Source organism: Cyprinus carpio, chromosome A25 (assembly GCF_018340385.1).
Source record: "Cyprinus carpio isolate SPL01 chromosome A25, ASM1834038v1, whole genome shotgun sequence".
Classification (NCBI taxonomy): Eukaryota; Metazoa; Chordata; class Actinopteri; order Cypriniformes; family Cyprinidae; genus Cyprinus; species Cyprinus carpio.
This window is the reverse complement of record NC_056596.1, coordinates 10,031,925-10,056,223: the sequence shown is the minus strand read 5'-3', so window position 1 is coordinate 10,056,223 and position 24,299 is coordinate 10,031,925. Positions and strand designations below refer to the sequence as shown.

At 37.9% G+C, this 24,299-nt stretch overlaps 2 protein-coding genes across 2 annotated transcripts in view; both read right to left on the bottom strand.

Moving 5' to 3' along the window:
* The window catches only part of LOC109065592 (interferon-induced GTP-binding protein Mx2-like), a 38,199-nt gene extending 24,059 nt beyond the window's left edge, over window positions 1-14,140 (bottom strand). Inside the window, exons 1-6 of the mRNA XM_042715407.1 lie at window positions 13,951-14,140; window positions 13,624-13,761; window positions 6,132-6,286; window positions 5,916-6,054; window positions 5,623-5,821; window positions 5,260-5,338 (exon numbers count right to left, since the gene is read on the bottom strand). Of these exons, the coding sequence (XP_042571341.1) occupies window positions 5,260-5,338; window positions 5,623-5,821; window positions 5,916-6,054; window positions 6,132-6,286; window positions 13,624-13,761; window positions 13,951-14,140 (900 nt within the window). The remainder of the gene's footprint in view (window positions 1-5,259; window positions 5,339-5,622; window positions 5,822-5,915; window positions 6,055-6,131; window positions 6,287-13,623; window positions 13,762-13,950) is intronic.
* Window positions 14,141-21,384: 7,244 nt separating this feature from the next.
* Window positions 21,385-24,299, bottom strand: part of LOC109085153 (interferon-induced GTP-binding protein Mx2-like) — a 49,826-nt gene continuing 46,911 nt past the window's right edge. The window contains exons 8-12 of the mRNA XM_042715406.1: window positions 22,986-23,118; window positions 22,714-22,869; window positions 22,523-22,599; window positions 22,205-22,393; window positions 21,385-22,100 (exon numbers count right to left, since the gene is read on the bottom strand). Of these exons, the coding sequence (XP_042571340.1) occupies window positions 21,876-22,100; window positions 22,205-22,393; window positions 22,523-22,599; window positions 22,714-22,869; window positions 22,986-23,118 (780 nt within the window). The 3' untranslated portion in view covers window positions 21,385-21,875. The remainder of the gene's footprint in view (window positions 22,101-22,204; window positions 22,394-22,522; window positions 22,600-22,713; window positions 22,870-22,985; window positions 23,119-24,299) is intronic.

Here is a 24,299-nt window from a genome sequence, read left to right as displayed (position 1 = left end):
CTAAGGCTGGGTCTGCTACCTCCGAGGCAAGTGCTTGCAGGTTCACCACCTGATGCCTGAAAGGCATGGTGGGAACCTTGAGCACAAATCCGGGCCAGGGTCTCAGGATAACGTGAGAGTTGGCCGGCCCCAATTCCAAGCATGATTCATTGACCGAAAATGCATGCAGGTCCCCTACCCTCTTGATGGAAGCCAGCGCAGTTAAGAGCACTGTCTTTATTGACAGAGTTCTCAGCTCTGCGGACTGCAATGGCTCAAAAGAGGCCATAAAAAGGGGCGTCTTTAATGCCGTAAACACCAGAGGGAGATCCTAAGAGGGTACAGGGTTAGGGCGAGGAGGATTCCGTCTCCATGCCCCCCTCAGGATCCTGATGATCAAGTTGTGCTTTCCCAGTGATTCACCATCCACAGGACCGTAATGTGCGGCAACAGACACTTTTAGGGTGGAGGGAGACAGCTTTTTCTCCAACCCATCCTGGAGGAAGGAAAGCACAGCTCTGATCGGGCATCTCCGGGGGTCTTCCCGGTGAGAAGAGCACCATTCAAGAAACAGGTTCCACTTCAAGGTATAGGCACACATTGGTGGGTGCTCTTGCCGAAGTGATGGTGTCTACCACCACCTGGGGTAGATCACCTAGGACCTCCGCGTCCCGTCTAGAGACCACACATGGAGGTTCCAGAGATCTGGACGCGGCTGCCAGAGGGTACCCCATCTCTGAGAAAGTAGGTCCTTCCTCAGAGGAATGCACAAGGAAGGGACTGTCGTGAAGAGCCCTCATCCTCCCTGACCTCCCTGGCCCCGGGATGTGTTTAGATAGGCAAACAGGTCAACCTTCGTGAAGACACGGGGCGACAGGGAGAACTGTATCGCATAGCCAAGTCTGACGGTCCGAATGAGCCAGTGAGACAGACTGGGAAGTGCTTGCCAGGCTTCCAGAAACCTTACAAGCGGGACAAGAGGAACCACAGATGTACCCACAGTGGGACAGCGTGTTGGAGGACAGGGACCCAACTTGGGAGGCATAGCTCCCAAGGTCTGGGTGTGTGGTGTAACACCTACCTGGCTCCAGGGTTGGGCAGGGGGCACGGGAGAAGGCATAGCTTTCCTGAACCAGGCCCTGCTGCCCTCTGGTGATAGAAGAGGGGGATGCGGCTGCCCAGGCAAAAGGTGACGCAACGTCAACCCCGCCCTCTTGGAACCCAGAGAGTGGAAACTGCTCCTTTTTTTTGTTGGTTTGGGTAGCGCTGGCTGAAAGGCCAGTGGCAGAACAAAAGTAAAAGGAAACAAAAAAGCTGTCCTTAAGCTGTCACCATCTCCCTAAGAGCTGTTCCCTCCATCTCTGGGTTGCCCGTTTTAGAGGCGCTTGCACTTGTGCTTGCTGCCTGGCTTGGTGGGGGCCTGGAAGGGCAGCACTGCACCCCTGTGGCCAGCTCCCTGCTGTGGCCTAGGTGGACACTGCTGCTGAGGCTGTGCAAGGACAGAGGAAACCGTGAGGAGGCAATGAAAAGGTGGCGCGGTGGTCTGCTGCATATCTGCCAGTTTCACCCATACATATCTCCCATGTACAGCCAGAGATGCCATCCTCCTACAAAAATACCACGCACAGACATACATCAAGCTCTTGACTGCATCGCTGAAGAGGCCGGCATAGAAGATAGAGGAGTCAAGAAAACAATATTTTCAGTCTCCCACATATCCCCTAGGTTCAGTCAGAGATGGCGTTCTTGGACCACCAACGTGGTCATCGTCTGACCAAGGGAACGCGCAGTGACTTTCGTCACTCGTAAGGCGAGGTCCGTCACTGTGAACAGCTCCTGCATCAGCCCTGGGTCAGAACTACCCTCGTGCAACTCCTTTAGTGCCTTGGCCTGGTATACCTGCAGGAGTGCCATGGCATGCAAGGCGGAGGCAGCCTGTCCAGCGGATCTGTAACTTACAGGGAACTTACAGGGCTTGGATGGGAGATGCGGGTGACCCCTCCTGGTGGAAGCGCTCCTTGGACAAAACCTCACCATGGAGCGTAGTAAGGGAGGAGGCGGCATCAAACTGGTTTTGGGCAGAAAAAAGTGCCTTCCACAACCTAGTCACCTTCTCATCCAAGAACCATCCAGAAAAAAGAACCTCACACAACCTAGTCACCTACAAACACACCGGCAGAAAAAATGGCACTGGGGCGGGGGGGCTGAGAACAGCCCAGGCCACCCCGAGACACCAATTGTGTGTAACATGGTGTGACATGGTGGCTCTCTCCACTCGAGCCGACCGCCATGGCAACCAGGAAAGCATAGCTGTTAATTCTGGGTCAGGCTTGGACAACTGCTACTCTCCCCAAAGGGGGCAACACAGCTGAGTCCTCATACCCAGACTCCAGCTCACCCTCCGTTGCCACAATCGATATCTGGAGGAACCCCTGAATGAAATGACCAGTTCCTCCATGCAAGAAGGACTGGCGCGCTCACCCAGAAGCTCCGGAGCTCTTTTTAGTGCTGAAGCACACAGGGGAACCACCAACACTGACAGGCTCCTCCCTGAGAACTCATAGCTCATCAGTTCTCACAAGGACAATAGATTGAGCAGAACAGTCCACAACTGCTCGGCTCCTAAGCAAAAAGCTGAATGTGCGTTGCACCCGCTTCCGCATTTATACCCACACTGCGGGGCGGACGTGAGATCCAAATCTTGCACTCCAATATGCATTGGCTCGTTCAGGCCTCGTTTACACTGCAGGTCTTTATCTGATTCATGTGTTTACACTATCCATACAAACTTAAAAAACCCCGTTTACACATTCTTTCAATTGTGACCCATATCTGATTCATGTGTTTACACTTGCCATACCATCTGAAACATTGTACATGTGATGTTGTCATTTACTGGCTCAACGTGCTTCCTCCTGAGAATAATGTGACCTGTGCTGACAAAAACGAGTAACAATGAGCAAAAATAAATAAATAAATAAATAATAAAAATTACATTCTCCATTAAAAGACCTTCAAAATGATTTATGATTTGTGGGAATCTGGCAAAAAAATGACTGAGCCACACCCGTTTGAAGTCGATAGAGTGAAGTCCTTTGTCTTTACTTATTATTAATTACTATATTAATAATCACACAATACAGCTATTTTTTATTTTATCTTTGCTATTATAAATAAGAACAGATGCAAAATAAACAGTAGAACAAATTGCATAGAAACAAACAAACAAATAATGCATTATTCATCATTCAGAATACTGTGCTAAAGGACATCAATATTGATTGTAAATTTACATTAAAAATTAGCAGAGACAGATATTCACATGGATTTAGGCTACAGGGAGGGAGGGAGCTAGAGCAGACAGCAACACAAAAAAAATATTATGAGTCACAGCCTAATAATTCAATAGTGTATTAGGATTTTTCAACAAATATATTGTACTAATTTTGACATTTAGGCACTTTAGAAAATGTGTTTTAATACACTACCAGTCAAAAGGTTTTGATCAGGTCATATTGTGAAGTATTTTTAAAGAAGTCTCTTCCCCTCACCAATTATACACATAATTAATCAAAAAAAAAAATAATGCAAAATATTTTTGTTGTAATCAGCCTTAACTTTTGACCAATTTAATGCATCCTTGCTTAAAAAAAAAAAAAATTACCACAAAAAAATTATGTTGAAAACAGAGAAGATTTTTTTTTCAGGTTTCTTTGATGAATAGAAAGTTAAGAAGAACATCATTTATCTGAAATATAAGTCTTTTGTAACATTATAAATGTCGTTATCATCACTTTTGATTAATTTAAAGCATCCTTGCTAAATAAAATTAATAATTTCTATAAAAAAAATTTACTGACTCCAAGCTTTTGGTATAGTGTATAATGTCACAAAAGCTTTTTATTTCACGACTCACGACTTTCTTGCGTTCCAGACAAGTCATGCCAAACTGCCTGAGCGCAAGGAATTGTAGCTAGAATATTAATTTTATTGCAACGTTATATTGTCCTAAAGTCTATTTCTACCGTGTACCACTTGCATAAACACCACATCCTTAGGCAATATTATCCATAGGGGCTGCCATTGTTGTTTCGCGGGCTATGTGACGTCAGAGCTCAGAACTTGGAGTACATCGATCTAGTATGAGTTCATGGGTGGGAAGTCATGGGTTTGACTGCCATTCTGGTGCACTTTCACAGGTAGAAGGTTGGAAAAACACGGGTTACAGGTTGCCTAGAACGCGGCATAAGTAATATAATGAGTAATGATGCTGAAAATTCAGCATTTTGATCGCATGAAAATGTAACTGTTTTTGCTGTACTTTGGATCAAATTAATGCAGGCTTGGTGAGCAGAAGAGACTTCTTTAAAAAAAAAATCTTACTGTTCAAAAACTTTTGACTGGTAGCATATATTTGTATGAAATATGGGTTTCTTAAATCTAGGGTATTTAAGTTATTTTAAGATAAATAACATTCCGTGCTAACATATTGAGATAAGGTGGTTGTTTTCAACAAGGTGGACACAGTTCTGTTCATAACAGTAGACCTGCTGGTGAAGAAGTGACAGGTAAGAAAAAAAGGGCTAGACAGAGATATTGGGGAAAATGAAGAAAAGGTAAAGGGAAGTGAAGGTACAGTGTAAGAGAGAACCTTTCATTATTTTCCATGGCCCCAGACTAAGGATTTAGAGTAGACCTTTTTATGTGATGGCCATACAAATAATAGGGTTGTCTGTGGTTTCAGAAATTGTTGTGGATGTATAGGCAATATACAGAAAAAAAGGGGTCAAAATTGTACCTTTTGCGGTACAACAGCTTGTCACTGGAGCAGTACTCTTACAAGGACATCTTTGTACTGTTCCAGTGACAAGCTGTTGTACCCCAAAAGGTGCAAATTTGGGGTACAATTTTTTTCTGTGTTGCCTGGATGAGTGTGAAATTTCCTGGCCTAAAATCGCATCCCATAAAATGCGCTGTACACATCTGAATATTAAAGTTGGAACTGCCCCACTTTATAGAAACAGCCTTTGTGTGTAGACGGCATTGTAGGGTACTTTCCCTGGTTCAGGAAACAGTCCTCCGTAAAATGCGCTGTACACATCTGAATATTTGGGTTGAACTGTTCTGGAACAGTGTTGTAAATACAACTTAACCACTGATTTCTAGTTGTGTCCTCTTTTGGAAGGCCAAACAAAGTAGTTTCCCTTTCACACCGAAACAAAGAATAAATTAAATAAATAATATGAATAGGCCTTTAGAGTAATACATTTACAAACTTACTTTGATGTGACAGACCAGATGATGAGACAGTTTGACAGCAAGACTTCTAATAGTTGCTTTTTCCTCTTCCAAGAGGAATCTGTAGATAACCAGATATTTTATTAAACCACAACTGTGCTTTGGCCATATTGAACATTACTAAAAAACTTAATAAAAGTCATTTTTAAGGATGCCATGTGTGTAGGCACACATTTCTGATGGCCAAAATGAGGCGCATATTTTTGTAACTTCAGTTTACTACCATGTTAGAACACTGTTGGAATGGGTAAACAAAGCAACCTGATTGAAGCATGACAAATCAAGTTTTAATGACACAAATTTTAGGAAACACAAAGTTATATTAAATTATTTTGATGTTATAACCTGAAATGTTCATGGGTTTGGAAGAAATCTCTCTCCATTTGTGCTGCCTCCTCTAGAGAAATGTTATCATCAATCTGTTGTTGTCCTCTACACTTCACCATGATGTAACCTTTGCGGAGAGGAATCACTTTGTTGTGGACAATGTTCAGAAGTCTCATTTCTGTTCCTCTATCTATGAGGTCTGGCTTGGTCAAAATGGCTGTGAGAATGAAAAAGTTATTTTGTAAAATGGAAATTTGCTGACACAGGTGCTCATAGACATATTAAGTGTTGTGGATTATGTGCTACATTACCAATAGTTCTTTTGCCATCAGGATCTACTTCTTGAGCCATTTTTAATGCTTCTGTTGTTGCAATGTCAGTGTTGCATGGGCACACTACCATGTTTATAGTCTCTTGCTTCTCATTATATTTCCTGATCAGACGTTTTATCTACAAAATATGACGATTTTAAAACTGGATAAGTATGGTACTGAATGTGGCATGCAAAATCAGATTTTACAACCTGCCTGGTTTCCAATATCTTGTGGTTGTCCATTTACTGGGATTCGGGCAATTCCAGGTAGATCAATCAGTGTGAGGTCACACACATCTGGTGACATGACCTCTAATGTGATGAGGTCATCACGTATTCCTACCCCTTTTCCTGCCAGCTCATTCTGGACTGTAACACACACACACACACACACACACACACACACACTGCATAATTAACTGTGTTTCTCAACCTGAATGCATTGGTCAAGTGTATACATAGATGCTCAGCTGAGCAATAAGCAATTCAAACATGTTTAGTATAAAAGTTTAAGAATCGCTGAACTTCATAAACACAGCAACTCCACAATCAGATATCAGGTGAAAAAATCTTATTTTATAAGAAGAAAAACACTGAATGCATTTGAGATGTATTCTGTATAACAGTGTCTTAATGTGGTGAAGAAAATTAGCAAAAGAGGCATTGTATGACTTTTTTAGGTTGAAAACCTGCAAATAAATGCCAAGTTCTGTCATGAAACTCCAGATGGTGAAGGCTGATGGGTCCTTAACACAAACTGATGATATTTACAGCGTTATCTACTTAGCACAAGCAGATAGGTTCATGTTGCATCTGCAGCCAATGAGCTTGCTGCTCTACATATGGCTGGTTAGCATTCACTAGAGTTTTTCTGAATCTCTCCACCTTCCCCAGCTCCACCAGATAGGTCTGCTACAGGTTAGTATATGCTATTCGTGTAGCAGCAGTCTTAAAGTGGACAGCGGATACTCAATTTTTTAGGGTCTTCATGAAAATTTTGCAACATACTTATCTTAAAATTTCTCAATGGTCATGTAAAACATGTAAAACGGTAAAAAAAAAACAACACCATTTTTACCTTATAAAAAACATCTCTGTTCACAGTGACCCGTTTTGGTGCATGTCTCTTTAAATGATAATGAGCTGCTGCTCACCCCACCCCTCTCTTCTGATTTTGCAATTTGCAAATAATCATAAAAAATGTAAAGTGTGAGACATACTTCTTCTGGAAGTTCAGATGGATCACGAACAGTGGGTACTGATCCATGCTTGAGGTTGAACTTTTTAGCAAAACCTGCCTTGAATTTCCCTCTCTTGATTCAGCGGTACATGCATATATTGTGAATTTAATGTGACCGGCTTTGTCTGCAGTGGTCTGGGCAGGTCTGTTGTTTCGCCATGTTCCTTTCATCATTAATGTATTTGGCTCGTTCTGATAATCTGGAGCAACTGCTTCTTCCTATTGTTTCCACTACCAATGTGTTAAAATTGTCCTTCTAATTCTGAACAATTGTTTCATCCTACTGTTTTCATTATCAATGTGTTTGGTTTGTTCTGATCATTACAAACAATTGCTTTTTTCTGGTCACTTTCATTATGTGTTTGTTTTATTTTGATAATTCTGAACAACTGCTTTGTCTCATTTTCATCTATAATTTGTTTTGTTAATTTTTAACAAATTGTTTAATTATGTGGATTTTGTTTTTCTAATTGTGTACTAGTGTTTTTGCATTTTGAATTATAGATACACTGTATGTGTATATATACACACAGCAGTTTTTAAATGAAGGTTTTTATTAGCATGTTTGTCACACTTTAATGTTTCAGATCAAACAAATATAAATATTAGTAAAAGATAACAAGTGAACACAACATGCAGTTTTTAAATGAAGGTTTTTATTACTTAAGGGATAAACAAAATCCAAAACTACATGGCCCTGTGTGAAAAAGTGTTTGCCCCCTAAACCTAATAACTGGTTGGGCCACCCTTAGCAGAAACAACTGCAATCAAGCATTTGCGATAACTTGCAAATCAGTTTGTTACAGCGCTGGAGGAATTTTGGTCCACTCATCTATGCAGAATTGTTGTAATTCAGCCACATTGGAGGCTTTTCGAGGATGAACCTTCTTTTTAAGGTCATGCCACAGCATCTCAATAGGATTCAGGTCAGGACTTTGACTAGGCCAGTCCAAAGTCTCAATTTTGTTTTTCATCAGCCATTCAGAGGTGGACTTTCCGGTGTGTTTTGGATCATTGTCCTGCTGCAGAACCCAAGTTCTCTTCAGCTTGAGGTCACAAACAGATGGCCGGACAATCTTCTTCAGGACTTTTTGGTAAACAGCAGAATTCATGGTTCCATTTATCACAGCAAGTCTTCCAGGTCCTGAAGCAGCAAAACAGACCCAGACCATCACACCACCACCACCATATTTTACTGCTGGTATGATGTTCTTTTTCTGAAATGCGGTGTTACTTTTACGCCAGACGTAATACAACACACACCTTCCAAAAAGTTCAACTTTTGTCTCGTCAGACCACAGAGTATTTTCCCAAAAGTCTTGGGGATCATTAAGATGTTTTCTGGCAAAACTGAGACAAGCCTTTGTGTCGTTTTTGCTCGGCTGCAGTTTTTGTCTTGGAACTCTGCCGTGCAGACCATTTTTGCCCAGTCTCTTTCTTATGGTGGAGTCATGAACACTGACCTTAACTGAAGCAAGTGAGGCCTGCAGTTATTTGGATGTTCTTTTGTGACCTCTTGGATGAGTCATCGTTGTGCTCTTGGGGTAATTTTGGTCGGCTGGCCACTCCTGGGAAGGTTCTCCACTGTTCCATGTTTTTGCCATTTGTGAGTAATGGCTCTCACTGTGGTTTGCTGGAGTCCCAAAGCTTAAGAAATGGCTTTATAACCTTTTCCAGACTGATAGATCTCAATTATTTTCTTTCTCATTTGTTTCTGAAGAGATTTCTTGATTGATAACACCTGTGTCAGTAAACAAAAATTTAACTCACTAGAAAAAAACAACAAGTCCTATTTAAGAGATTTCTTGATTGCGAACAGGTGTGGCAGTAATCAGGCCTGGGTGTGGCTAGAAAAATTGAACTCAGGTGTGATAAACCACAGTTTGGGGTCAACACTTCTTCACACAGGGCCATGTAGTTTTGTAGATTTTATTTTCCCTTAATAATAAAAACCTTCATTTAAAAACTGCATGTTGTGTTTACTTATGTTATCTTTGACTAATATTTGCACTTTTTGTTTTTTGATGATCTGAAACATTATATATATAATTTGCATGACAAACATGCAAAAAAAAAAAAAAAAAAGAAATCAGGAAGGGGGCAACACTTTTTCACACCACTGTATGTATGTATGTGTGTGTGTGTATATATATATATATATATATATATATATATATATATATATATATACTTTTTTTTTTAATTATTGTGTCATGTATCTAATTGTGTATGGGTGTCCTGGTACCGTGTTAGTGGGGGTTTCCTGTCATCTGAGAGTGCTGTGTCTCACTGGTGTGGTGGGGTGTGTGAGTATTGAGTGTGGGGTCTTTTGGTGGTTTGACCGTTTTTGGCAGGGTTGCCTGGAGAAGATGTCTTTCAGCCCTGCTTAGTTGTGGGTTGAGTTTTTCTTTGGAAATTGTACTGAATTGTTTTTTCAATAAATCAAGTCAATAAATTGTCTTTTGTGTATGTGTGTGTGTGTGTGTGTGTGTATTTTAGTTGGCATTCTAACTTATTGTTATTTTGTTTCCTTTTCCCTGTTTATTCCTTTGATATAAAAGTTTCTTATGTATGTATTGTAGTGATATAAGTGTGTCGAATAGGATACTTTATTGAGGGAATGGGTGTTTTATTTGAGTTTTTCTAGTAATTTATTGCTTGAATAAAAGTGTTTTATGGGGAACTCACATCTCTGACCATTCCTTTGTCTGATAATGAACCTGTGTAACCTTTAGAGAAAATGTCATGCTTATAGAGTTCCTGGGGTAACCTAGGTGGTGAAGTCGACATATAAAATATTTATTTTAAGGTGAATAAGAGAAGGAAATCAAATTGTTTGTTTGACTTATTGTTGTCTTGTCAACAAGTCCCCTTGGGCCACACTTGTTCAAAGTAACTATTAAATAGTTACAGCTATCTAATGCTAACATCTGGAATAATGTACCATTATATTAGACATTAGATAGTTTTGAACAATATACAGATTTTGGGACCGACTAAACGTTGCTTAAATGTATGATTTTGCCGCAATTGGCAAACATGAAATGTACTTGCTGAGTTATGGCGAGAGATGCACCTCAAATCGCTTGAACACTGAATTTGCCTCTTCTTGCTCTTGTACAGATAAAAATACATACAAAATTATGTCAAAATACCCGTCTTGGAAAGTGTCCTCAAAAAAATGGTCAGTTATGTCTTAAGTGAAAGTAAACAGTGGAAACAGTGGAAAAAGAAATCGGATGTGTATCATTATAATGGATGCATTGTCTCTTAAAGTAACCGTGCCTAGTTAACTAGCTGCTGTAATGTTAATCCAAAAAAATTAAAGAAACAAAATGACTCACTGCTCTTGACTGAATCACTTTGTAGTTTTAACAAGAATTAATCCACAGTCAAACCAAAAATTATTCAGACGTAAAATATTATTTTTGATATATATATATATATATATATATATATATATATGTACTACCAGTAAAACTGATAAAACATTGGTGCAGGACACTATAGTTCATTTATCTAAGTGAGGATAGAAAAATCAAGTAAACTTTGACATATTATACCCCAAAATTCTTCATACAGTGTACTACCAGTAAAACTGATAAAACATTTGGGACCAGAAATTATTCAGACACTTTGATATGAACATGTTTTGCTTAAGTGTTTCTTCTTTAATTGCTAATGCAACCTTTTTACACCACTGTAGCATCTGCTTAGGATCACTGATGATCGCTTACGCTTTATGTCTCGGAGACCCTTTTAGCCTTTTGACATTTGCATATAAATCGTAGACATGGCCCCACACTCTACATTTATATGGGTGCTATATTGCCAAGGGTTTTCCCCCCACTATCAAGAAGATGTTAAACAGCAACTCTCTGCTCCTCTCCATCGGACTTCAAACACATTTCAAAGATATGTTAATGACCCTCAGGGCCAGGCACCACAACCTACATTATAAGGCCTCTGTGGCGAGGGGGGCATGGTTCAGCGAAGTCTGCAACATGAGAGTGTGGCGAGGGGGGCATGGTTCAGCGAAGTCTGCAGCGGGAGAGAGGGTCGGGAGACGAGCGGTGAGTAAGTGGTTTAAGTGCAAAACGATGAACGCCTGTGTCTGATTGCAGTAATTGGCCTGGAGAGACCAATTAAAAGAGAGACTGGAGAATATGGTGGCAGAGAGACGGTACGGAGACTTGGACACTGCTCTGCTTGGAGAGAGAGAACTGGGAGAACTGAAATTGTGCCTTTAAGGTTTTGTGAACGTGCTGGATGCGCTACTTTTGTTTTTGAGAAGTTTTTGAATAAAATTAACCGAGCCTCCTAATGGTCTCTCCCCTGGTCTCTTCCTTCTTCCCACTACGAGTTTTGTTACAGACATTTTCTATATTACTGTATGTCGTATGCTGTCGTATGCCTCTAGTTTGAGCTCCGTCACGGTTTTTATGTTTCCTTATCATATTAGCCTAGTTAACACTCGTTATTTGTAACAGTTAAGCTCCAGATGCTCATATTCAGCTGTATGAATGTATCTCTGATTTAATATTACCTAGATGCTCCTTTCTTGGTATCAAAATGATCAGGGCCCGGTTCCCCAAATCGCTAAGTAGTTCTTAACCTATTCCTTAACCTCTCTCTTAATGTCATGGCACGATTCCCGACACGTTCGTACGCTAATTATATCTTCTGTAAGTCACACTTTCGTAAGGTTGGTCTGGGCCCGGTTCCCCGATAACGCTCACTCTTAGCGTGCTAAGAAGACTCGAAAAATATATCTTACCAAAGTTGTTTATGCTTCTAAGTATGTTCCCCGAAGTGTCCCTTAGAAAGCTTCTTAAGATGCTGCCTCTTACGTTCAACGTTACAAAGGCGCTGTCCCAAGTTAAGGTGCTGAATAAGTTGGCATCGATTGCTCAGGAATCGATTTTCCACTTCACGCGAAGGTGCATTACGGCGTTAAGAAAAGACAACACGTTCTATGCAAATGAAAACATTCCTCAAATTATTCCAGTAACATTTATTTTAACATAGTTTAAGTTATCCGTAAAATATAGACTATTAATTAAATTATCAAATCGTCAGTAATATGTTCACACGGTATGTTGTGACGGGTAGACGAACCGCCTATCCCCCGCTAATCATCCACCCTCCTTATCCCGTTGTGCCACTTGTGCCGCTTCTTGACATGAGTTTAACGACTTCTAAAAATTATGTAAAACACTTTTATATTAATGGTACAGTACTTTACAATCAGAATTCCCCGGTTGTAATCCCTGCATGGCGCAGAAGGGCGTTGGTGACAGTGTGGACGCACCTCCACACCGAGGTCTTGCTTAGGCCGTAGCCCTCTCCCACAACCTCGATGAAGCTCCCTGTAGCAAAAAACCTTAGCGCTGCAAGCAGCTGGACTTCAGGGCTTAAAGCAAAATTCCGCTGCGTTACCCTGGCAAGCGCAGGTCTGATAAGGTCCAGCAGCTCCATAATGAGTTGTCTTGGGAGGCGAATTTTTTTTAATATAGCCACATCAGGCAAAATGTCAAAAGGGCTTAAGTTTTGCCGAATAAAAAAATTGACATGGACTAAACGGCTCCGCGGCCGGGACCGTCTTTGATTCAATACAAAGACACATTGGATCGCTGCCATAGTTGGTCGCTTACTTGCTTGCTGAAAGAAATTCACATACACGTGAATTTCTTCTCTTGACCAGCAATATTGATGAATGGGTAGTTTGGATATCCTATTTTTAATTTTGTCATTTCACCTGAATATCAATGTGTTAAATTAGCAAAACAGCTAACAGTTAAATTAGCAAAAGTTTCGATTTGCACACTGTAAACTTATATTTAAATATGTTACACTTTAAAGGTTGTTCTTAACCCATTGTTCTTAAGGGGGGCATCTTCCCCATCATACCCTACCTGTTTATCATATCTCAAGTCTGTTCAGTTACCAGCAATGAACTATGGGTGCCATCTTGTTGGCATATGTAGAATGACCTATTTATTTGAATTGAATTATTTGAATAGAAATTGTATTGAAATGCTTTCATTATGTGTAGCTATATCAATATCTCATGTAAGTTTTTGTTCCAGAACCATGTATATTTTCATAAGAATTATAATCAGTAAACTCACTGAAAGAGATCATGGAATCTGCAGTGTGAATTACCTCAGCAATGTCTTTACACAGTCCTGACCAACTGTCTGCAGGGGTTTGAATCAACTCAAATTAGTATGTAAATGAAAACTTCAATCACAAGTTGTATTACATGGCGTATTATAACATTGGTGATGTCACACCCAGCTGTCAAGCGGTGACCTTTTTGTAAACAGATCTCAATCTGCGGCAACTGCAAGGGAAACGTCCACTACGAAGCATCAAACTGGCAGTCAGGAGATGCGAAACATAACTAGATAGTATTGTAGGAAGTAGGAAGAAAAAGAAACCAATTCCAAGCATATTTCCTAACCTGCAAGTACATGGTTTTCAAGTAATGATGAATCCTCAAGTTCAAATTTTTTATCGCTGTAAGACAGAACAGCCCTCCAGTTGACTCCAACGTTTACCTTCTTCAGCCTCAGCTCTAGTGGACATCTGGTTACAATTCCTATTGCAAACACAGTTCAGTTAACAATTAGTAGAACACTTACAGTCAAAATGATGTGACAATTGCTTTATATTCAAAAACACCATGCAGTGCAGGTGCTGAATAAAGAAATGTTTTTCTTATTGGTTAGCATTCTGTTAACTTTTATATAGGTATCTTATAGCAAATGAGATTAAGACCAGCCCTCACCACTCCCTCTTGGTAATGGAACTCCAGACAGTGCTTCCAGCACAGAGCTTTTCCCAGAACTCTGGTCTCCGATTACTATGATTGTCGGTAATGCTAAGTCCTTATGAATCCCAGCTGACCGCAGAGTGTCAATTAGATCTATATATGGACGAATACTCTCCTCTAAATGACTGTGAACTGCTCCCCTCATTTCCTGACTGTAAAATAATGTACATTTTATTGTAAAACGTCCTTGATTGTCCTTCACAATATACCATTTATTTACCTTTTATTTGTTTCAAATTATTTTTTTATATTACATTTTTGTTTATTTTGTTATTCTTTTAAAATTTATTAGATTAAAAAAATCACTTTATTATACAATAAAAAGTAAAGCACTTTGGATTTCCATGTGAAATGTGCTAAATAAATTAAATTGCATTAACCTAATCCAGAACAATATTTGTCAATTTTAATTAACCGGATTAATTAAAATTTGTTAGAAGCATGACATACTAAACTTTCATTTTGCGAACTATGATGTTTTCTATTTCATCAATTTAAACTAGAAGAAGAAGAGAATAGAAAATATTCCTTGCCTGGGCATTTTCTGGAAAACCAAAAAGGGTTGGAATGAAAGTTAATTCTGGAGAATAGATGATATCCTTCTTTCTGGATGCCTCTTTCAAATTTCAGAATGTACGCTTCATCCAAACACAGTGTCTGTAGGTTGTGATGCTGAAGAGAAAACAGAAGAGGATCCTTTCTATCAGACTCTTATAGTGTACCACACCCACTGAAAAATGAAAATGAAAGTAAACAAATTTAAAAGCAAGGTTCTGTTACCTTTATCTTTCACACGGCAAACATTCTCATACTCACATTTCACTTGGCAACGATAGCAAATATCGTTTTGTTTTTTTAATGTCACCATTGTATTTGTTACTTGTTACATTGTCTACACAACACACAATAAAGTTGTTTATTCTATGTAGGACAGATTTTGATGGGCTGTCAATGTTTTCATTATTTAATGGTTATTGTTCTTGGAGTGAATGTCTCTTAAAGGGATAGTTCACTTCAAAATGAAAATATTGTATCATTACACCTCATGACAGCCAATGACATCTGTTAAACAGTTTAGTCAATAAGAACACTAACAGTGGAAAATTACATTTACATTTATGCATTTAGCAGACGCTTTTATCCAAAGCGACTTACAGTGCATTTAGGCTAAAAAAAAAAATTTTCTTTTAAAATTTATTAGATAAAAAAAAAAAAAAAACTTTATTATGCAATAAAAAGTAAAGCACTTTGGATTTCCATGTGAAATGTGCTAAATTAATTAACCTGAATTAACCTAATCCAGAACAATATTTGTCAATATTAATTAACGGGATTAATTAAAATTTGTTAGAAGTAATAACATACTAAACTTTCATTTTGAGAACTATGATGTTTTCTCTCTCATCATATGTTTGTTTCTATCTAAATTAGAAGAAGAAGAGAATAGAAAATATTCCTTGCCTGGGCATTTTCTGGAAAACCAAAAAGGGTTAGAATGAAAGTTAATTGTGGAAAATAGATGATATCCTTCTTTCTGGATGCCTCTTTCAAATATCAGAGCGTAGGCTTCATCCAAACACAGTGTCTGTAGATAGTGATGCTGAAGAGAAAACAGAAGAGGATGCTTTCTATCAGACTGACTAGTTATAGTGTACCACACCCACTGTAAAATGAAAATGAAAGTAAACAAATTTAAAAGCAAGGTACTGTTACCTTTATCTGCATAAATGAGGGTGAGAAACTGCTATATGCTGATGCTTTCTGCCAAAGAAGTGTGCCTGTGAATTTATAGGATATTTTGTTAGAAGTAAATTATTAATATATCCCCCTCCACTAACATAAAAAAATATAATCTGCTTTTCTGTGGAAACGTATTGGCCATTAAATGTTCTATGGGATATGTACATATGTTTAGTGCCAACATACAGCAGTCAGACAAGCATAGCAGAATTTAATCACAGTCCATTAAAAAGGTTTCTTAAAGTTCAGGCCTGTGTGTTCTTCCAGAGGAATGTGAATTAAAGGTTTGTTTGAGCCAGTGTCCTCTCAAGATGACCTACCCATTTTAGGGTTAAAGATGGGTTAGTCCTGCTTCACAAAATATGTTATCCATGATGGCAACATGTGCTGTTTTTCTCTGACTCACAAAACATGCTACCTTAAAAAAGCATACAGCCCGACTGCCTTAAATAATAAAAGTTAATATACTTATTTGGCTCCAGTAAAGTGGACTAGTATCATCTAAAGTATCATATTTTCTGTAGTTACCAACTAATATTAAAACAACAAAAAAATATTATAACATGGAATATAAGAAAAATTATGACTCTTGTGTCAGTTACTAGCACACTTGATTTTCCCAAATACTTTTTAGTGCATATACAACTGTATTTGTGAATAACATTGACATTTGTATGTAGACAAAGGGCTTCAGTTCAGTAAGATCCAAGTTTATCAAAAGCTTGACGTAAAAAAAATTATAATTCAAAACAATATCATTAATTTAAAAAATCGAAAACCTAAGTTCATATATGTAAAGAAAAAACAGAATTTATGAATTATAGCTTTGTTTTATTAAAATGTATAATGTGTAGACATTGTAAGAAGCTGAAATATTTTTTATTCAAAAACACTTTTAGTACTTCCAAGCAAACTATCAATGATGCTTTATCATTTACAAAAGACACTTACTTCATATTTCAAATAATTACTCATGATTAAACTGAACCTTAATAAAAAAGCCCCTCAAACTACACTTTTGTTCTTTGATTTTTGTTCTTTGATTTTGATATTTCTTTTGGTGCTAACTTTAAAATGCTTTTAGTGATCAAGCATAAGACAAAAATATAGGCAACTTGTGTCTCAGAGGTATATACAGTCGTGGCCAAAAATATTGTCCCCCTTGGTAAATATGATCAAAGAAGAATCCTTTTGGTCTTTTATTTAAAATATTCACAAAAATGTATCCTTTCATAGGATAAAAAAAATTTAAAATGGGGGAAAATATCATTATGAAATAAATGTTTTTCTCTAATACACATTGGCCACAATTAATGCCCCCCTTTTATTCAATACTTTTTGAAACCTCCATTTGCCAGTTTAACAGCTCTAAATTTTCTCCTTTAATGCCTGATGAGGTTAGAGATCACATGACAAGAGATCAGAGACCATTCCTTCATCTAGAATCACTCCAGACCCTTTAGATTCCCAGCTCTATGTTGGTGCTTCTTCTCTTCAGTTCACCACACTCATTTTCTATAAGGTGCAGGTCAGGGAACTGGAATGGCTATAGCAGAAGCTTGGTTTTGTGCTCAGTGACCCATTTTTGTGTTGTTTTTGAGGTTTGTGTTTAGGTTATTGTACGTTTGGAAGATCCAAACATGGCCCATTATAAGATTTTTAACAGAGTCAGTCACTTACTGATTTTTTATCTGTTGGTATTTGATAGAATCAAAGATGCCATGTATCTAAACAAGATGTCCAGCACCTCCAGCAGAAATATAGGCCCACAACATCAAAAATACAGCAGTATATTTAATTGTACACATGGGGTACTTTTTTTCTCTGTGTTCACCAAACCCATCTTGAGTGTTTGCTGCTAAAAAGCTCATTTTTTAGTTTCATCTGACCATAGAAGCCAGTCCCATATGAAGTTCCAGTCATGGCTGATAACTGAATATGCTTTAGTTTGTTTTTGAATGAGCTAGGAGAACAACATGTGGTGATGTAGGTGCTGTTTGACAATTTTTTTAGGGTTTTCTGAACCTGAGACTCAACTATTTTCTGCAATTCTCCAGCTGTGACCCTTGGAGAGTCTTTAGCTACTCATACTCTCACATTAGGATGATATAAACACACATCCTCTTCCAGACAGTTTTGTAACATTTTCTGTTGATTGGAAATTCTTAATTATTGCCCTGATGGTGGAAATGGGAATTTTCACTGCTCTAGCTCTTTTCTTAAAGCCACTTCACCAATTTGTGAAGCTCAATTATCTTTTGCTGCACATCAGAAATATATTCTTTGTTTTGTCTCATTGTGATGGATGATTAAGGGAGTTTGGGCTTTGTTTTCCCTCCTCTTTATATTTCTGTGTAACAGGAAGCCAGAGCTGGATGATGTTCATGTTTATAATCATGCTGGAGTGCTCAAAATTGTGGATATGAATAGGAATATACTTCAGAGATATTTTACTCATAAGAATTTATAGGGGTGCCAATAATTGCAACCAATGAGTATTTGAGAAAAACATTAATTTCATATGAATTTTTTAAATAAAAGACCAAAATTAACAATGCAGATGAATTTTCACAGCCTTTTTTGATCATATTTACCAAGGGGACCAATATTTTTGGCCTAGACTGTACTGATGCGTTCTTGTGGCAGACAAAGTCTCTCCATGCGCTGGTGTAAGTCTGCTCTCTTCCGTCCAGCCTCTGTGTCCTCCACAAGCAGCTTCACAACATCAGCTCCATCCCACAGGTCCATAGCATGAGCCCGCAGCATCAGTGCAGCTTCCTTCAGTATGAACAGAAGAATCACCATGGGAATGAAATCAGCCAGATGCTGATACACTAGCTGATATATTGAGAAAACATGTGGGAGGATTTCACTGCATTTAATACCAAAAATACAAGCAGTAAACATTGAAATCATGAACTGATTTAAACCTCGTAGTAGATGATCGGTTTATCAGGCGTCAAGCTCCTGGTGTCAAAAACAGCACAGCTGTGGGGTGAGGTCATGTTCTCTCCTGTATATAAACTAATGGATTCATACTTCTGTCACTTTTTCACTTTAAGTCTACAATTTTCTGGGCAAAAATGGGATCGTGCATGTACACACATTTCTCCATGTTAATGTCATCATGGGTCCTCTTCTTCACCTTGCTTTGCATTGTCAATATGGTATTAAGGGAAAAATATACATCAGAAATGTTCTCTTATGTATGGCATAACTTAATTCATACATGCCAGCGCACAGTGAACGTGATTTATAAAAAAATAAAAAAAAGGAAACCAGTTGTTCATTCAATTAAATTTTATTTGTATAATACTTTTTACAATAGGTGTTGTTTCTAAGCATGTTAAGTGTTTAATATTGATGATTACAGGATTGCAGCTGGATTGTACATTGAGGCACTCAACTGTTTATAACACTTTCTTTTTCTAATGCTATTCTTAATTTCTTCAGAGCTCCAGAGTCAAGCAGGCAAACAGAAAACCACAATACACAGAGACAGCCAAATAAGAAACCTTCACAACACACCATGTGATTGAATGGCATGTTGCCAAAGATATTATATGAGTTAAACTGTCAGATACACTCTATTAGTGTTGCACAATATACCAGTACTAAAAAGTACAGTGATACCCCACTTTTAAAAACAGTACAATTCCTCATTTTACTAGTACCGGTACTTTAAAGAGCAGGTCATATGAGTTTTTGAAATATATTTTTTGCAGTTTGTAATACATATTTAAAAAATAATTAAAAAAAAGGGGCGTTTCACTTCCAACATGTATAAGGAAAGCCCAAACATAACAAATTTGGCCAGCTGACAAATCAGAGCAAAGTAGGCTTATAGAAGGGAGTTTACAGTTCTCAGAACTGCTACAAATGAATCATTTTAAAATATTGAAAAATGATTCTAAAATTAAATGTATTGTTACGAACAGCGAGCTAAATCCCTACTCAAAGAGAAATAAATTGGTCCATAACAATTAACAGGGATCCATCTAAGAAAGATCCCTGGGGTCCCTGCTCTCACTCTCCAGTTTCTCAACCACAAAAACACTTATTTAGGTGCAAATTTAGGTTTTTTTTAAATAAGGACAAACAAAAGGAGCATCTTAACTTCGGGAGGGGCAGTTTGCCAAAAGTAAATTACAATAACTACTACCACCACAAACAGGAGAACACGAAAAAAACAAAACAGGCACCCACCTCCCTACCAGGCTTCACTTAACCAAGGTCCAGGAAGTAAGCAAACAAACATAAGATACAACTAAACTGTTACTTAATTCAGTGATTAACAACAAATATCTAAGTTACCGATCCCTTCACTAACACAGGCTGCACAGTGTTGACAACAAAAACACCAGGAGAGCAGGGAACCAACAATTCCTTCCACCGGATGGCTTAAGTACTGCATCAATCCTTCCCATCACCAACCAGCTAAGACCTCTTAATCAGCTCCACCTGTAATCAGTTAAGAGTGAACGAGGGAGAGGCAAAGAAAACACAGGGAAAGACCTAACGTTACGCACCCGCACGCGAACGAATGATATACTGTTTCCCTAGCAACACACGAATCCATTCATAACACTATATTCTGAAAAAATTACAATGTTTTCTGACCTTAGATGCATTTAAACCTGTTGTAGGGGGACTCCAACACTATAACAGGACACTTCAAAATACCATATGACCTGCGCTCTAAGAATGAAAGCGTTTTAATAAAAGCTGTATTTCCTGCCACTGGCTTGCCTAACTTTATATACACATGAACACTGGCCTCCCTAACTCAACACACATGATGCTGGCAGTGCCAAACTTTATATCATATCCGCGCAGCGCTGCATTGCTTAAAGACAATTAAGGAGTGAGTAATAAACATGCATGGATGAGAAAATAAAGCGCAAGACGTGCTTTATGTTAAAAAGAGTTATTAAGTGCAATAAACCTTAAAAATAACTCAAGCACTATCACACACCCGAAGCACGGAAGCTCTCCCTCTTGCAGACAGCATGCGATTGCAAATTCAGATCTCTTTCAGCAGTTACTGCGCTTCAGCAATCAAATACACACACAGTTACATTAAAATGTCCCTCTTGGTTTATGACTGAAATGAACGTAAACAGCTAAGAAAGAAAACACGTGTGTATCAATAAATTGGTGTAGCTCTTAAAGTGACAGCAGACTAATTTTCCTGCTGCTGTTTGTCTCTACAGTGTTTATCAAGAAAAATAAAAAATCATTTACTAATCTTGACTAACTTTACTAGCTTTAATAAGGATAAATGTATGCATGTTTCATACAGTGAAGACTATGCAGTGCTTTAATTTTACATTTTGAGTATTTAATTTCTGTATCATCTCTTTCTTGAATGCTACTGTTAAATATACCTACTGTACCTAAAAACAGTTTATTTCATTTGTGTCTTTGTTTTATTGTATTTGTCCTTTTGTTTGTTACTTCCATCTATGTTCTCATTATTAATAACAAAAATGAATATATCATGATATAAATTGTTCTTGTGAAATAAAATTACTCCTAGTGTTGAATAATATTTTGGTAATATTTCCCACCCCTAACTCATTGCTTGACTGATATTTGCTCACCACAGACCTGTGTGGTGGCACTGACATTTATTTATTTGCGAGAGTGGTCTAGTTCTGTGTGGTTGCACTGGCATGTGATTTTATTTTTATTTTTTTAAGGGGGAGGAAATACCCAAAAAGCAGGGCAGGAACACTGGTCAAGTGAGAGATTTCTTTCTTTTCTTTTCTTTTTTTAAATGATTTTTTGTCATGGTATTGGTTCAGTAGTAGTATTGAGATATTTTAGTTATGTTTCGTATCAAAGTCAAAATGTTGGTATCGTGAAAACACACAATTCTATAGATTACCATTATCAGATACATTAGATATTTTCAGATAGTAGCCTATAATTTTTAACTTAAAAGTTGGGTTAGTCCATATTTGACCCAAAGTTCGGTTGAAACAACAAAGCATTTTTTAGAGTGTAGTAACAATATGAAAAAGTGAAATATGTATGTTTAAATAATGCTTTCTATTCACATGCTGAAGATATTTTTATAGATTGAGTTGTTGAATATGTCATGCATTTTTAGGTAATACCACTAATCAGATGATCCCTCAAATAAAATCACTAAGTGCTTCATGAGCAGCACTCAAACGGTCCAGGCTAGTCTGTAGTTGTCTGCGTCTTCTAACAACATCAGAGTTCTCAGACAGGAGCTCGCTTACATTTGCTCCATCCAGTAAACCTAACATATCCATAGACAGGAGCTGAGCAGTTTCCTTAAGCATGAAAAATGAGATCATCATGGGGAGTTGGTCAGACATCCGCTGCACCACAATCTGAAAGAAAACATACCTGCAAAAGTTACCTGCACACTGCACAAGCACTGCAAATTATTCCTGAACAAAATGTTATATTTTGATTGAAAACTAGAAAGACCTACCTCATAATACGCCTGCAGTATTTCACTGTACTTTTTTTTCTTGTCAAGGACAGGTAACTGATCTTCTGAAATTGTCTCTTTACTAATCTCATTCAAGAACTTCAAGTAGATGTGATCTTGAGTGTAAATCATGCCTTCCATTTCAAACTGCTCTGAGATCCTCTCCTCTGCCTTGGTCTGTTGGCTTGACTGTATGTTATAAATTTTATTTTTTAGAGTCAAGTGAAGAAGTACAGAGAAAAGAGAACTTAATTAAACTTGATTTACAACGCAAGTTTGTTGTACAGTTCTAAGCCACTTTTTAAAAGGAATATTTACCAAAGTGATGTTTTGAAGAATAGGGAAATACTGGAAACACTGATAAACCACATCAGTGAATTGCTGTAAGATGATGTCTTCAGGAAAAATAATATATATACATCAAAAGACAAAAAATCACTCAGTTGCGCTCTAATCTTTTGGTTTTATACTCAGTACTCTCACATGAATATGAAGATGTGTGATGATACCTTTGATTACGTTGAGTAATTTAATGGCAGGTGCTTTAAGTGTGGCCACATGCTCCTGCAGTACGTTCTCAAACATTCTGTAGTTGCTAAAGCCGAGCAGCTCCCTCCCTCTGAATTTCTGACTTAACTGACTTATTTCTGCAACGTTATCATTACCTTGTTTGGGAACAAAAAATATTTAAAATGAACTGACTTTTTGATTTGAACTTAGAATTCTTAGAATAGCAAAACAGTGAATTAAATTTTTCTACAAAATTTGAAAATATACTGACAGAATGTCTTTGTACTTTTAAGATGATCATTCCACTTTCTGAATTCCTCCCGAAGTTGGACAAACAAATTATCTTCAGTAATCTCCTCCCCTAATGATAAGTATTTGATTTGGTCATTGAATCTTGTTAAGGTCTGTGGAGAAAGAAATTGAATTGTTACATGAAATTGTTTCAAAGTTATATTATATAATAAAATTAATAGGGTACTGTGAAAAAAAAGTATGGAAATAATCACGTTCTTGAGCAAACCAAAAAAAAAATATAGTTAGGAACCATATTTGCGGAGTGCTTCTGGTGGGGGGGGGGGGGGGTGTGAATTGGGTGGTATAAGAACCAGAATCTTTAAATTCTTTACAATTAGCATAAATATCAGCTAGTAAAATGGTAAAGGATTTTGTTTAATATACAAACTTCAATATACAAACAAGACTAAACTGTAAATATAGTAAGCAGCAATCATCAGGGTCCATGCAGTTTGGAAAAGTAGAGAAAATGACCAAATATAGAAGAGCAGATTCTGTGGATACAGCTGTACTGGTGAAGAATATCAACACTGTTCAAGTTCAAGTTCAGAGAGTTTTTTAGTTATTAGCACCCCCTAGCATCGGAAATTGATGAAATGTACTGCACTGAAGGCTAGAAGGCTACCCAGGAGAAAAAAAGTACACTAAAATACACTTTATTTCAGTACACTTAGAACACTTCCACAATGTACTTAAAGTGCTCTATTTTTACGCACTAATTTTGTACTCAATATACTAAAAATTCTTCAGTACTTCTTAAGAATCTTAAGAACATCTAAGTGTACTCAACTGTGCTATTTTTGGGGCGTGGTTATGACTGTGGTTATGACTCTGAACTAAGCGCATGTTTTTCTGTGAGCTCCTGTTGTTATACGTTTAAAATCCTGAATATCATTCTCTTTATTCACCGACACAACATTAATTTGCTTCATTAACTCTTCCTTGTGAAGTAAGGATTTGGATACCGGTCGAAAAAAAGGCACAGTTAAGCCTAAATCGAGCTCTTCTCCAGTCGTGGAACATGACGATAAGTGGGATGCTAGTAGTGTAGCTAGCTCATCAGATACCGTATGCAGCACCTCTCAGGGTGAGACAATTACAGTTGAAACAATAAATGCCAACGCTTGCTTGAATATGGACGTGATTCAAAAACTGGACCTAATGAAAAGCGATTTTGCCACAAAGATTGATGGTGTTTTAACGGCTATACAGGATTTTAAAAAGGATATAAGATATTTCTCTGGGCACATGGATATGGTCGAAGAGCACATTAGCAATGTAGAAGATGCGT